This window comes from Physeter macrocephalus, unplaced genomic scaffold, assembly GCF_002837175.3.
Source record: "Physeter macrocephalus isolate SW-GA unplaced genomic scaffold, ASM283717v5 random_267, whole genome shotgun sequence".
Taxonomy (NCBI): domain Eukaryota; kingdom Metazoa; phylum Chordata; class Mammalia; order Artiodactyla; family Physeteridae; genus Physeter; species Physeter macrocephalus.
This window is the reverse complement of record NW_021145554.1, coordinates 19732-34073: the sequence shown is the minus strand read 5'-3', so window position 1 is coordinate 34073 and position 14342 is coordinate 19732. Positions and strand designations below refer to the sequence as shown.

Here is a 14342-nt window from a genome sequence, read left to right as displayed (position 1 = left end):
CTATTTTTTTTTTTTTTTTTTTTTTTTTTTTTGCGGTACGCGGGCCTCTCACCGCTGTGGCCTCTCCCGCCGTGGAGCACAGGCTCCAGCCGCGCAGGCCCAGCGGCCATGGCTCACGGGGCCCAGCCGCTCCGCGGCACGTGGGATCCTCCCGGACCGGGGCACGAACCCGTGTCCCCTGCATCGGCAGGTGGACTCCCAACCACTGCGCCACCAGGGAAGCCCCATCGTACTAGTCTTGCAACTTCTCTGTACATTGGACATTTTTCCAAATAAAAAGTCTGAAGGAGCACCCACCCAGAATAAAATATCAGAGGTAGAAGGGGTCTTAAAGACCTTGTTGCCTGACCCTTTCCCAGAGAGGGGAAGGTCTTGGCCTGTGGTCACACAGTGAATTTGGCAGCTGAACCCTCCCCACTTGGTCTGAGTCCCAAGAGCAGGAATGGGCCACCTAACCAATGTCACCTCTGGCTCTTCTCCCCGCTCTCCCTCACCCACCAACACTCTGCCCCTGGGGCCACCCTACAGTCATATACAGGAGGTGAGCAGCTCCCGGAGTTTGAGGAGAACTCCACCCTGCCCCTCTCCAAAGAAACTGGACCACAGCTCCCTCATGCGAGGCCAAGCCTGGCAGGCGGGATACTTTGTAGGGAAGCTTCCAGATGTAACCAGGAGTGAAAACTCCTTTTGTGCTTTACACACTGGAGTGTTTCAGTGGGGTGAGGTGTAAACACAACAGCTTTTACTGTAGTGAGAGCAAAATGCTTCAATAATTTATATTGTTATAATGTTAATCTTATATACTGCAACAATTATGAAAAGGTTCAGACAGATAAATAAGAAAAGAAATGGACAGTTAATATGATCTTAAGAGAGGCAACAACAGCATGATAACTTTAGGAGGAAAGCTATTTCCTTTTTGAGTCTACAAGTGCATGTAATAATTTAAATGACAAGACGAAAAAATAGATTCCATCCTAATTGTGATTTTTTAGGACTGTTTGTTGGACTAGCATTTATAGCCTTAGTCTAAATAGTATTTAAGTTTTGTTTATTTAAGGCCATTTAGGTGATGATTAAAAGGAGAAAGCCAACTTCGTCACCTCCAAATTTCACGAGAAGAAAATCCAACATCAGACATCCACATTCGTGATAACCATCATGAATCCAGGTGTAACAAAGAACACGGAGAAAATCGGAAGTGACTGGGGGAAATGCTGAGGTTCAGGGTGGTCTGTGGCTCCCCTGGCCTCTGTGGAAGGTGTCTCTGGAGAGGGCACCTGTGCCGTGGGTGGCCTAGGAAGCACCTAGCAATGAGAACTTACTGGCTGCACATGCTGAAGTTAAGCTTTCTTATTTGATTACTTCCTTTGCACTCAAGGCCAGAGAGCCCTGGCGGGCCAGCATGGGCGTACACAGAGCAGGCACCTGCCCACTGTCTGTTGAATTCACTCATTCAACAAGTATCTATTGAGCACCTACTATATGATACTCTATGTTCTGTGCTAGGTTCCAGGCAGGCAGGGGACTTCAAAGCAGAGTCCTGCTCTCAGGAAGCCCACAGTCCACTGTGATGGGGTGGGGCTGGGGGCAGACCATCCCTGAAGAAACACAAACGGTGACTTTAGCTCAATGCTAAGTGCCAGGAAGACCACAAGAGGTTGCCTGGAGAGGGAGTCAGGGAAGGCCTTGCTGAGGACGGACCATCTCACCAGATGCCGAAGCAAGAAGCCAGGGCTGACTCTGAGGCAGCTGGGGATGGTCTTCCAGACAGAGGGAAAGGCCTGGAGGTGGGACCAAGCCGAGCAGTTTGAGGAACAAGAAGGCCTGTGAGGCCCAGCAACGTGCTCAGGGGCGCAGGCTGAGGTCAGGCCAAGCGGGGCTTCCTCCTGCAGGCCTTGGAGGCCGCGATGGAGTTTCCGGATTTTATTTGAGATCCTATCAATGGGGGGCGCCATCTTCTCCCCTTTAGGATGGCAAACGAGGCCCAGAGACCGCCAGCGTCCCACCCGAGGCCACACAGCGGGTCAGAGCCCCGCCGCAGGCTACCGGGGCGACTGCGCCGGCGGCCGGCCTCGCGTTCCAACGACCCCTCTCCCTTCAACCCTCTCCCCGCGGACGGAAGCGGGCGGGGGGGGGGCGGAGCCGGGCCTCGAGCTCGGCCTCCCGCCCCTGCGCCCCGACTGGGCCGCGCTCGGGCCCGCCCCTCCTCCTCGGTGACGCGGCCGGGGGGCTGGCTCGGAGCGCGGCGGTCTCGGCGGCGGCGGCAGCGGAGCGAGCGCAGAGCGGCGCCACCATGGGGGCCCAGCTGAGCACGGTAGGCGGGGAGGGGACGCCGGCTGCCGCGGGCCCGGGGCGTCGCTGCGGACCGGCGGGCGCCGGACCCCCGTCTCGGGCAGCGCCGACTGCGCCCGGCCGCTAGGGGCGGGGGGGCGGGCTCGGACGCGGGGCGCAGGACCCCACCCGGCCCCGCCCCACCCCACCCACCGCGCCCGGGTGGTCCCCGTGCGGCGGTGATTCACGCCCGGGCCTCTGCCCCCGGGCCCAGCCCTCCCGGCCGTGGGGCGTCACCCGGAGGCGGGCGGCCACGCGTTCGGGGCGCCCCGCCCGCCGCCGCCGCCGCCGCCCGCCGCCGCCGCCGCCAACCGCAGAGCGGCGCCACCATGGGGGCCCAGCTGAGCACGGTAGGCGGGGAGGGGACGCCGGCTGCCGCGGGCCCGGGGCGTCGCTGCGGACCGGCGGGCGCCGGACCCCCGTCTCGGGCAGCGCCGACTGCGCCCGGCCGCTAGGGGCGGGGGGGCGGGCTCGGACGCGGGGCGCAGGACCCCACCCGGCCCCGCCCCACCCCACCCACCGCGCCCGGGTGGTCCCCGTGCGGCGGTGATTCACGCCCGGGCCTCTGCCCCCGGGCCCAGCCCTCCCGGCCGTGGGGCGTCACCCGGAGGCGGGCGGCCACGCGTTCGGGGCGCCCCGCCCGCCGCCGCCGCCGCCGCCGCCCGCCGCCCGCCGCCGCCGCCGCCAACGCCGCCCTCGCCCTCTTCAGCCCGGCCGGCGGAGTGCGGATGTGTGCGCGAGTGCTGAGCGAGTGCGGGGGTGAACGTGGCCGGTGCCGCTGCGTGTGAGTTAGTGTGCGTGCGACTGAACACGTGTGAAGTGTGAAGGAGGGAGCGCGTACGTGTGAGTGTGAGTTTGTGAGGGCGTGTGTGTGACCGGGTGTGTGGGTGTGACGTGTACGTGTGCAGGAGTGTGTATGGGGGTGAGTGACAGTGAAAGAGCGAGCAGGTGTGCGGGACTGTGACCGTGAGTACCTGCGAGTGTGTGCGTGTGGAGTGGGTGTGTGCGTGTGTGTGTGCGTGTGGAGTGGGTGTGCGTGTGGAGTGTGTGTGCGTGTGCGCACGTGCGGTGTTGCTGGATCGCAGAGTTTTTACCGACAACAGCCCCTGGGCCCCCTCCGTGGGCTGCAAGCTAGGCTCTCTGGTCTCTCTTAACCCAGCAAACTTGAGAGGCCCCAGCCGTTGGCCCCATTTTACAGATGAAGAAATGCCTCTCAGACTTGGCCACCGGCCGGGCTGGCGGAGTCTGAACTTGTGGAGCTGCAAAGTCCATCGTCATGCTGTCACTTTGGATCGGCCCAGGGCTGCCCTCCTTCGCCCTTGGGCCTTTCAGATTTCTCAGAAGCCACAGTGGTGGTGCATGGCTTGCGCTCCACGTTGAGGCTGTGGCCAGAGGGCAGTCCCCGCCCATACACGCGGGTGCCTGGGCGCTGGCTGGGGGCACTTGGGGAGGGCTGCCACTGGGCGGATTAGGCCCAGAGCCTCTTGCCTGGCCTCCTCCTCCACCTCCTCCCTCCGGCTCTGTGGGGCTCCCCCTTGGGGACTCGGCAGAAGGCCTCTTGGCCTGGGTGTTGCCTTGTGAATGTGTGGCCCAGCCCAGGACTCTGGGTGACGTTCAGCCCAGGGGGCAGCTTTGCCCACGGCAAGCCTGGGGGCATCACCCCAGCTCAGCGTAACGTCCTGACTGTGTTCCCAGAAATCCCCTTCCTCCCTCACTGCTCAGCCTCCGGACCGGAACCCAGACCCCCGCCCCTTCTGTTTTCCCACAGTGCTTCTCACCTTCTAGCCGTGTTGGTTGGGTTTGTCTCTGTGTCCCCAGGATCTGGCTGCTCAGTGTTTTGGCCGAGTAGCCAAGGACCCCTTGTAGCCCCTCTATGAGGGGCAGAGCCCCGTCCCAGCGTCAGGAGACCTTCACCGACTCCTAAGCCTCCTCTCTCCAAAGGGTGGCAGGATTGCCCTTTCCTCGTGGGCCCTGCCGGGGTCCCCACTTGAGCCCAGATACCCGGAGCAGACCCCAGGCAGGCCTCCTGGCACAGCGGCTGCACGCAGTCCGCGGGAGGCCAGCCCGGGCTCTGGGCACCAGGCATCTTATCTGAGACGTGCAGGCCCTGAGAGAGGCCTCCTCCCACACACCGGAAGCGGGGACGCCGAGGGGTTGGCACTTGAACCTGCCAGCCACCTGGGGGTATGTTGGGGGCTTAGCCTGCCGTCCCCGACTCTGGCTCCCCTCCCCCCGCACAGTTGTGAGTGCTCAGCGGACCCTGACAGGCCGCCACCACAGGTAGAGTCCAAGGCTTTTCCCCTGCCCCTGGCAGCTCTGTGCCTAGTCCATGGTCCAGAGCCCCAGCCCCTGGGAAGCAGGGCTGGGTCTCCCCTGTGGAGGGCAGCTCCACTGTCCGCCTGCCCCTCCTCCTGGGTTCCCTTTCCCAGAAGCGCCGAGCCAGGAGCCCCTCGCTGCAGAGCTTCCTCCACTCCCTCCCACTTGCTCCTACTTCCCGAGAAGGGGGCCATGAGGGAGGTGGACACGCAGATCCCAGCCGGACAGCTGGCGGGCAGGTAAGCCTCAGCACAGGGGGCTGGCAGCTGGGGAGGAGCGGGCCTGCCAGCTGGGGGGTCCTGGCAGGTCCCTTTGGCCACCCAGACCTGACCTGGGTAGAGTGGATGGCAGGGTCCCGGTGGGGAGTTCCAGGGAGTGAGCAGCTGGCTGGGTGCCACACGGGGGTAGTAGGGCTGCCCAGCCCCTCGGCTGTGGTGGGTGAGCTGGGGGCTCCCTGGAGACATCCTGGGACTCTGGCACCCCGTTTCCCTCTCCCCTTCCTGTGTTATCAGAGGTGGGGAAAGGCAGGTGGTAGGTTCCCTGGTGGGCACAGTGTGGCCTATGGGGCACCAGGTCAAGGCCTGGAGAAGCAGCTGTCCCCTGGGGAGCTGGGGTGACGTGGTGTGTGTGTGTGCGTGTGTGTGTGTGTGTGAGCAGCACAGCTGAGGAGGAGCTGGGGTGGGACCTTGGCTTTGGCCTCCTGCCTCCTGTTTACTCTGCCCACTGCTTGCAGGGGTGGGAGTGGTGCCTTGGACCGGGAACAGGGCATCCCAACCCCTTGTGAGTCTGGTAAAGCCTCCAGTTTTCCAGAGACGAAGCTTCGCCTTTCCATGGCACCCTTTTCTCTGCCTGTGTCCATCTCCCACACTGGCTTGAGCTCCCCAGGGACGGGGTCCCCTGACCTGTGTCTGCCGCATCCCACACGGGCCCTGGCAGCTGTGCCCGCTGGGGTTTGTGACCTGAAGGACTGACTGACAGTGAGGGTCGGCTCACAGCTGCCTCCCAGAGAGGAATTTGTACAAAGTCCACCCTTGCTCTCCCAGTGGCCAGACTGTCCGCAGATGCAGAGGGACTGTGCAGGGCTGGGGCTCAGCGCACGGACCGAGCTGGACTCCAGTTCTTACCCTGCCTCAGTGTCCTCACTGAAGTGAGTGGCCATAGCGCCTGCGTCCCGGGCTCAAGGACTGTGTGAGATACGAGAGTGTCGCGTCGGCACGGGGACAGGAAGGAAGGCCGCTCACATTATCCACCACTCACAGGCACAGCTCCTTCCAGCAGCGGCTCCAGGCCCACCACACCTCTGGGAGGTAGGTGTGCCCAGCAGGTGTGGAAACAGCCAGGAATTCAGGATCCAACCCCTCAGCCCTGTTCGCCATGGAGGGCCGAGCCCCACCCTCCCCCTGGAGGCATCTGGTCTCTTGTCCTGGTTGCTGAAACTTTCAGACAAAGTAAGAAAAGTCAGAGAGAGACTGCAGTGCAGGGCCTTGTTCTTGTCCCTTCGTGAATTTATCCACGAATATTTACTGAGTGAGTGTCTCTGCTCTGAGCGCTAGAGATGAGACACCAGGTCCCCCGCGTTCCTGGGTCTGCCGTCGCGCATCGGCTGTGACCTCACGTGGGGACCTGGCCCAGCCGTTTGAGCCCAGGGCTGGCATCCAGGGCACACGAAGCTGGCACCTTGGGATCTGCAAGTTCTGTGTAAGGGCCAAGGCCAGTGTCGAGGACTCGTCTTCAGAACTGTTGACAAATGAGTCTTTTTCACGGCTCAGCACATAACCATGGGCTGGCATTTGGGGCAGGTGAGAGATTTGGGGTGCGCGACAGAAAATTGGGAACCGAAGCCCAGACTCCACCCTGGGCCTCCCTGAGCCACAGTTTCCTCGTTTGTCAAATGAAGAATGCAGTTGGCCGGTCTCCCAGTGCTGAGGGTCGGTGAGGAAATGGAAGGGAAGGTGCTTTGCAGGCTGTGAAGCGAGGTGCAGGCCAGGGGGTCTTAGTTATTAAACTTGGCGGAGCACTTAAACGGCTGTGCTGGGGGGAAATAAAACTCCAGAGAGCACCAGACATAACTCCACTTGGGCTCTTAATGTCGTTTAAGTTTATTTCCAGGACTCCCAACAATGGTGATTTCCTGCAAATGTAACTTCACTCAACTTTTTCCCTAAACAATGTTCTCCATGGATGTGGCTTCCCTGATTGACGCGGGAGAGGCCTGGAGCAGAGGACTCATCGAGTCGCCCTCCTCCCCGTGGAGTTTGCAGAGGTTGGGCGGGGGCTCCGGAAGTCTGCTGAGGGCTTGCTTAGCTAGAGGGTAAGAGCTGCCGTTTGAGCTGGGCTCTGGCAGTGGAATAGGGAGTGGTTGGATGAGGGAAAAGAAAGGGCATTCAGGGCCGAAGGGAGAGTGTGCAAAGGCCTAAGGCAAGAAAGGCTTGTGACTGGATAGTGGGGGCCTTGAGTGTTGGGGGTGGCGGAGCAGCCTGTTAGTCTGGGCAGCTGGGGCCTCACTGCGGGAGCCGGGAGATTGGGCTGTGTTGGAGCGAGGGGATTTGGGCTGTGGCTCCAGGGCATCTGTCCTGGGAGGTGGCTTGGGAAGAACCACACGTTGGGCTAGACAGGCCTGGGTTGCGTGGCCATGGGCGAGTCACTTAACCTCACTGAGAAATGGGTGTGAGTCCTCTGAGGATGGACTTTCCTTATCTGTAACTTGATGGTAATCACGGTACCTATAGCCTAGGATTGAAGTGAGGATTATGCCAGAGGATTCACGTCCCACTCTTGGAGCAGTGCCAGATCGGGTACATTGGCCAGTTTGCTCCACGCGTGGCCTTTTGCAGCCTCGATTCCTCGCCAGCCCTAGGTGGGACTGTCCTCATGAGCTTGAGGAAGATGGAGCATGGAGAGGTGAAGATTCTCTCCTGAAGTCCTGAGCTGGGTCTCAAACGCAAGTCTCCTGACCCCGGAGTCCAGGGCTGCCAACGGGCCTTAAATGCGACCCAGGGTGGGTGAAATACCACTTGGTGGCCAGGACATGGTAGGTGCTGGTTAAGTGGGCAGGTGGCCAGAGACCCTTTGTGTGGCCCTGTGCGGGCCGGAGGGGTGCGCTGGGGCCAGCTCCCTCAGGCCTTCTGTTTAGACCCATTGGTTACAGACCAGGGGCCCCGCGGGGCGAGGCCGTGGCTGCAGCCAGCCTGGAGGCTCTGCCTGTGGGAGAGGCACGGTGTTCTGAGCCCAACAAAAGGCCTGTAACCAAAGCTGCGGCTGGGCAGCGTGAGCAGCTGGGCCGGTTTGGGGGCAGGGCCAGGCGGTGTGGGACCTCGGTGCCTCTGCTCTTCCTTCATTTGGGTATTCTGTCTCCTGGGTGATGGTGGCCCCATGAGGGTGGTAGAAAAACCTGTGTGCGTGCCCACACTCCCCAGGTTATAGACCCTTCGGTGACCTCAGCCCCCCATCTCATCTCATATCCCAGCTCCCCTGGGCTGTTGGCCAGGCGGTGGCCCTCACCTTCCTTCTATAGCCAAAGATACCGAGGCTCAGAGAGGCCTCAGGTACTCAGCCAGAGTGTCCTCCCCAGTTGATAGAGTCAGGGGTCCTGGCAGGGCTTCCGGGAAGGGAGGGAGCAGTGAGGCTGGGCCTTGAGAGGTGAGGATCTTCTCACCTGACCCCCAGTAGGGCAGGGGCCCATTCCAGGTCTGTTCTCTGCAGAACATGCTACCTCAAGAGGCCTGCGAAGGAAGCAGAGAGGCCTCCATGCAAGCAAGGAACGTGACTCTGAGCTTCCTGGCAGCCAAGGCAAAAAGGGGAATTTGTAGTGTTATGATAAGAAGAATACACACGGTCATCTGCTGTGAGAACTAAAGTCAGGGAGGTACACTAGGGAGGGAGAGTGAACAAGCTGTGAAACAATTTTCTTGAGAACCAGTATTGTGGGAGAACTTTCGGTTGTTGACCCCACTATGTGAACCACTAGTGTGGACTCCCTTCTTCACTTTTTATTTTGAAATAATTTCAGACTTACAGTAAAGTTGAAAGAATGTATAAAGAGCCCTTATATACTCTTCACCAAGATATACCAGATATTAACGTTTGCTATATTTACTTTTTGTGTGTGTGTATTTTAAACTATTTGAGAGTAAACGACAGATATGATGGTTCTTTGCCCCTAAATACTTCAACATCTATCTCCTAAGAACAAGGACATTCTTTTGCGTAATCGCGGGACGATGATCAAATCAGGAATGTAACACTGATACAGTGCTATTGTCTAATCTGTGGGCCTTCATGCATATGCCACCTGTTGTCTCAGGGTTGTCTTTTACAACTGTTTTTTTTCCCCTGGCCCAGAATCAAATTCAGAAGCACACCTTGTATTCAGTCGTTCTGTCTCTTTGGCCTCTGTACAGTAAGTCCCCTACAAGTTGCAAACTTTCAAAGGTGCGAACGTGTGTGAGTGAAAGACGTCAACGTCAGGCGTGAGTGAAACTGCAGCTCGCCCTCCGTCTCCTGTTGCTGACGATTGTTCACCTCTACCATCTCCCACCTCCTGTCCCTCCTCAGTCAGTAACTCTTCTTGCCTGTTCCCTCGGTGCCAGCCCCTGGATGCCAGCTGTTGTACCGTACTACTGAACTTTTCAGAGTACCGTACTGTAAGATTAAAACTGGTTATTTTTTGTGTTTGTTTGCTTTTGATTTATTACTTGTGTGAAAAGTATTATAAACCTATTACAGTACAGTACCATACAGCCGATTGTGTTAGTTGGGTACCTAGGCTAACTTCGTTGGACTTATGAACACATTGGACTTACAAACGTGCTCTGGAACGGAACTCGTTCATATGTAGGGGACTTACTGTATTCGTTTCCTACGGCTGCATATAAATTACCACAAACTAGGTAGCATAAAACAATGGAAATTCATTCCTGCATAGTCTGGAGGCCAGAAGTCTGAAATCAGGGTATTGGCAGGGCGTGCTCTCTGGAGGCCTAGGGGAGGGTCCTTCCTCCTCGTCCTGCTTCTGGTGACTTCCAGCAGTCCTTGGCCTCCTTGGTGTGTCACCACATCACTCCAGTCTCTGTCTTCACACAACCTTCTCTGAGTCTTCTCCGCTGTCTTAGAAGGGCACTTGTCGTGGGATCTGGGCCCACCGGGGGAATCCAAGAGGATTTCATCTCAAGATCCATAGTTTAATTACACGTGCAAAAACCCTTTTCCATCCCCAGGATCCGGGTGGACATGAGTTTTAGGGGAGCACCCTCCAACCCACCAGAGCCTCCTTTAATCTGGACCTGTTCCTCGGCCTTCGTTTCTCATGGCTTTGACATTTTTGAAGAGTGGTGCCAGTTATCGCGGAGAAAGGCCCTCGGTGTTTCCTTGTGTTAGAGGCAGGTTGTGTGCTCCTGAAGGAAGGCACAGAGCTGTGCTGGGCCCTTCTTGCTTCCTGTCAGGAGGTGCACGGTGTCAGCTGGCCCCTTTCCTGTGCTGCTCCCTGATTAGGGTGGGGTCTGCCAGGTTCTCCGCCGTAGGGTTGGTCTGAGCGGTCTTGAGGCCGTTGTTGTTTTCTTCCTGAGTCTCACTTGTGGTCCAGATAGTGGAGGCTGCCCAGGACTCGACTTCCGGATGGCCAAGGGTAGCTGCTGCACACAGATACCCAGTGAGGTCAAGTGCCTGCTGGGGGACGGCCTGGGTTAGCCATTTTCCATGGCTGATCTCCATCTTCACAGCCAGAGAGTGTAGCTTATGACCCCCATTTCACAGATGGAGAAACAGGGCAGGGAGGCTCAGTGCTTTTCCCAGGGACAAAAATAGCTAGAGAGAGCAGCAGGCTGGTTGTCTTTCTTTGCAAGGGTGTCCTCCCCAGGTAAACCTAAGCAGTTTTATTTGGCCATGGGATTTGGGTTTTCTCTGTTTTTAAAAAATCCAAACTGCCTCTAGGGTCTTGGTGAGGCTGCGATATGGGGGGCAGGGGGCTGGCAAGGAAGAGGTTCTCAGAGCCATGCAAGAGGGTCAGTGATGATGAGGGTGAGGCCTGATGTTTAAGAGGGTGACTGGGGAGGCAGGTGGACTCAGGTTTGAATTGCAGCTCCCCATCTGCCCGCTGTGTGACTGTGGGTGAGTTGCTTCACCTCTCTGAGCTGTTTCCTCATCTGCAAAGTGGTGGTGATGACAGTGCCTACCTCATAGGGTTGTCATGAGGATAACCCCTGTGCAGGGCTCTGCATGATGCTGAGCAGTAGACTCTCAGATCTTCAGGGGACCTTGCAGATCACCTGGTCCCGTTCAGTTCAGAGCGGGGAAGGGACTTATCCAGAGTCACACAGCCAGCAAGGAGCAGAGCTTCCTAGTGTCTAGCTCAGTGCCTCGGCTGCCCCTCCCACCTGAAGGCAGAACCCCAGGGCTCAGGGGTTTGTCTGTCTAAATAGAGCTAGCACTTGACATCACTTAATAGGGCCAGGGAAATTGACTAAAGGGAGGGAGGGAGGGAGCACAGATACACAGTGCTCAAGATTAAGCACAGGTACTTGGGAACTTTATGCTGAGCTTCCTGGCAGCCAAAGTGAAAAGGGCTACATGCTCAGTTATGTAGCTTTCTTTGTCCCCATTCCTCAGGGAAAATGGAGCTTTTCCAACTACTCAGTAACACAGTGATAGGTTTCATGAGTCTGATTTTTGTAACTTCTCCCAGCTGGCACCAAAATGGAGCTGGGGTTCCCTGAAAGAACATGATGGGGAGAGGGCGTTCCTGGTAGGGGAGAGGCCCGGAGGTGTGTTTGGAGGAAGGGCAGGGGGCAGGCTGACCTCGTGGGTCTGTCCTTTCGTTTCAGTTGGGCCACGTGGTCCTCTCCCCAGTCTGGTTCCTGTATAGCCTGCTCATGAAGCTGTTCCAGCGCTCCACCCCAGCCATCACCCTCGAGAACCCGGACATCAAGTACCCGCTGCGGCTGATTGACAAGGAGGTCAGTGTGGGGCCGGAGGGGGTCGTGGGGCATGGGCACCTCTCTGTCCTTGTCAGCATCACAGCATTTCACAGGCACCTACTGTGTGCTCAGGGCATGGCCCCTTGTGAAGTAGGTCCCATTATCTGCCTGTTTTACAGATGGGGAAAGCGAGGGGTTCCCTTTCTAAGGCTACCAGTAAGCGACAGAGGGATTTGAACTCAGGTCTTTGCCCACAGAGCTGGTTCTTTGAACCACACTCACTACTCCCCAGAAGGTCAGACTGGGAGGGACCCCGTAAGGACTCTTGGGTCCAAGTAACCATTTAATGGCTGTGAAAACAGAGGACAAGAGAGGAGTAACTCAGGTCACACTGTGAGTTAGGGGCAGGAACAGGACTTAGGCCTAGGCCTCGTGGTCATCGCAGCTGCCTCCCATCCAAGGGCCCCTTCCTTGAAGATAAGGTCTCCTCCCCTCCTCCTTCCCTGCCCGCAGGCTCACCTACTCCAGGCCCCTAGAGTCTTTTGCATCTGTCAGATTCCCTGCTGATCTCGTGATCTCAGGTGGCTCCACCTGCGCCGCCTCTGACAGGCTTGCTCCTGCCCTCCCCACTTAATGCTTTTCCTTTTCAAACCTCTGATCACGATTTAAAACCATCCTCTCCCTCCTTTGCCCAGCCGCCCACACTGTAAGGCTGTTTCCCTCCTTACTCTCTCTCATCAGAGCCCCTCCCATGTGCTATTTCTGGCCACCGCAGCTGCCTCAGGAGGGGTGTGACAGGGAAAACTGAGTCATGGGGCAGAGAAAGTCAGTCACTTGCCGGAAGCCTGAGTCCTGGGCTCTGGTCTGCACCGGGGCTCTACATGAGAGCTGGGGCTCCTGTGACTGTACTTGTACCAGGATTTCATAGAAGTTGAAAACCAGAGAGAGGCAAAAAGAAAAGAAAAAGAAAAACAAATTACTGCTTCCCAGACGAGACCACACTTATCCTCTCAATATATCTTATACACAATTTTTTCTTACTAAAATGAAATAATCTTTTAAAAGCTTTTCCTTTTATAAAGTTCTTTTTCTTTGTTGTTGTTTTTTAATTCCCAAAGTAATGTATGATTTATATGTGCTCGCTATAAAAATTTTACTTTTATAAAATAAAAGCACATATTTATATGTGCCCTGTTCGTGAGGTGTGAATGTTCCCCTCCCCCATAACCCCTTTGCAGAGGGTCCCCTTCACGGGTCACCGTGAGCCTTTCTGGTAGTACATTCCTGTGTACATGATGTGTGGAGGTTCAGGTGTGTGTATACTTAGTTTTTCTTTTTTAATAACCTGAGTTTTTACCCAGCTGTACAGTATGGACACCTTTACACGTCTAACCCAAAGCTGATTCATTATTTTTGACTACTGTCTGGTATTTTGTCACAAGGATGTCACACAGTGGACCCTCCAGGCCCCGTTGATTGAGCAGGCGGCACACGTGCTAGCAGTTACCTTCCCCCATTGTAGCCTAGTGGTGGGTCAGCAGGTGGGCCTGCTCTGGATACTTTTGCTGTGGCACAGGGAGGGGTCCCGGCTGTCGGCCCTGCCCCTCTCGGAACGGGACTGGACCAGGTGATCAGCGGGGTTGCCCGCAGCTCTGAGAGTCGTGGGTTTCTGACCTTGAGCCCCAGGACCAGTTGATAATCCTGGGATCCACTTGCGGGAGGCCCTAGGTCTCTGCAGCTTCAGGCCTGGACTGTGGGGCAGAGAGGCCCACTGGCCGCCAGCAAGCACTGCGTCCTAAGTGGTGGCTGGGCACCGTCTCTCCTGAGATCCAGGCCACCTGCCTTGGCTCACATGCTTCAGTGCTGCTTAGAGCGATGCTCTGTCCCTTTGGAGAGGTCTGGCGTCTCCCCTCCAGGTGGTAACACTGTCCATCACTGGACCTTGCCTTGTGTGGGCGTGAACATGTGCTGGACAGCTAGCTGCCTGCCTTCCAAACGGCCCCTCGACACCCACCATCCTGCTGCACCTGGTGCAGGGGAGACCTCACAGGGGCCTTCCGGAGCCCAGGTCGGAATCCGGGCACTGGATTCGGTTCCCAGCTCTGACACAGCTCACTGTGGGATGCTCGCCTCCCTGGCCCCAGTCAAGACTGGGCTCCTTCCTCAGCCCAGCCTCGCTCTTAAGCAGCCTCTGCCCCACCCTGGAGGGGGAGTGGCCTTCACCCATTGACCACACCCTGGGTACACCCCCTGTCTTGGCCATGGCCAGCCCCAGTGACCTCCTGGGCAGCAAGGCTCTCCTGCCCTCTACAGCCCAGCCACGTTCATGCTGTCCCACTTCTCGGGGTGGGGGTGGGTTTAGTGTACTGGCTTCTAGAACCCCTCTCTTGAGTCCCAGGCCTGGGCACGTGGGGCCTTGTCTCAGCTCTGCCCCACTTTGCTGGCCCAATCCCTGAGCTGTTTCTGTCACCCCAGGACACTTCTCAAGCTGTGGCGGAGGTGGATCCTTTCCTCCTGTCCCTGGAATTTTCTGGGCTGTCTGGCAGCCTCCCTTTGGGATCTTTTTTTTTTTTTTTTTTTTTTTTAAAGCACAGGCTCTGGGCACGCAGGCTTCAGTAGTTGTGGCACGGGGGCTCAGTAGTTGTGGCTCACGGGCTCTAGAGCGCAGCCTCAGTCGTTGTGGCGCACGGGCTCAGGTGCTCCGCGGCATGTGGGATCTTCCCGGAGCGGGGCTCGAACCCGTGTCCCCTGCGTTGGCAGGCAGATTCCTAACCACTGCGC

At 57.6% G+C, this 14342-nt stretch overlaps 1 protein-coding gene across 3 annotated transcripts in view; it reads left to right on the top strand.

Moving 5' to 3' along the window:
* The first annotated feature begins 2217 nt into the window (after positions 1–2217).
* CYB5R3 (cytochrome b5 reductase 3) overlaps positions 2218–14342 on the top strand; it is a 24800-nt gene continuing 12675 nt past the window's right edge. The window contains exons 1-2 of one of the 3 annotated variants that reach the window (XM_024127472.3): positions 2218–2317; positions 11469–11600. In XM_024127472.3, the coding sequence (XP_023983240.1) occupies positions 2297–2317; positions 11469–11600 (153 nt within the window). In that variant the 5' untranslated portion in view covers positions 2218–2296. Of the gene's footprint in view, positions 2318–2646; positions 2685–4866; positions 4890–11468; positions 11601–14342 lie in introns of those variants that run through there. The other 2 variants (XM_024127473.2, XM_055082758.1) reach the window with 2 other exon arrangements.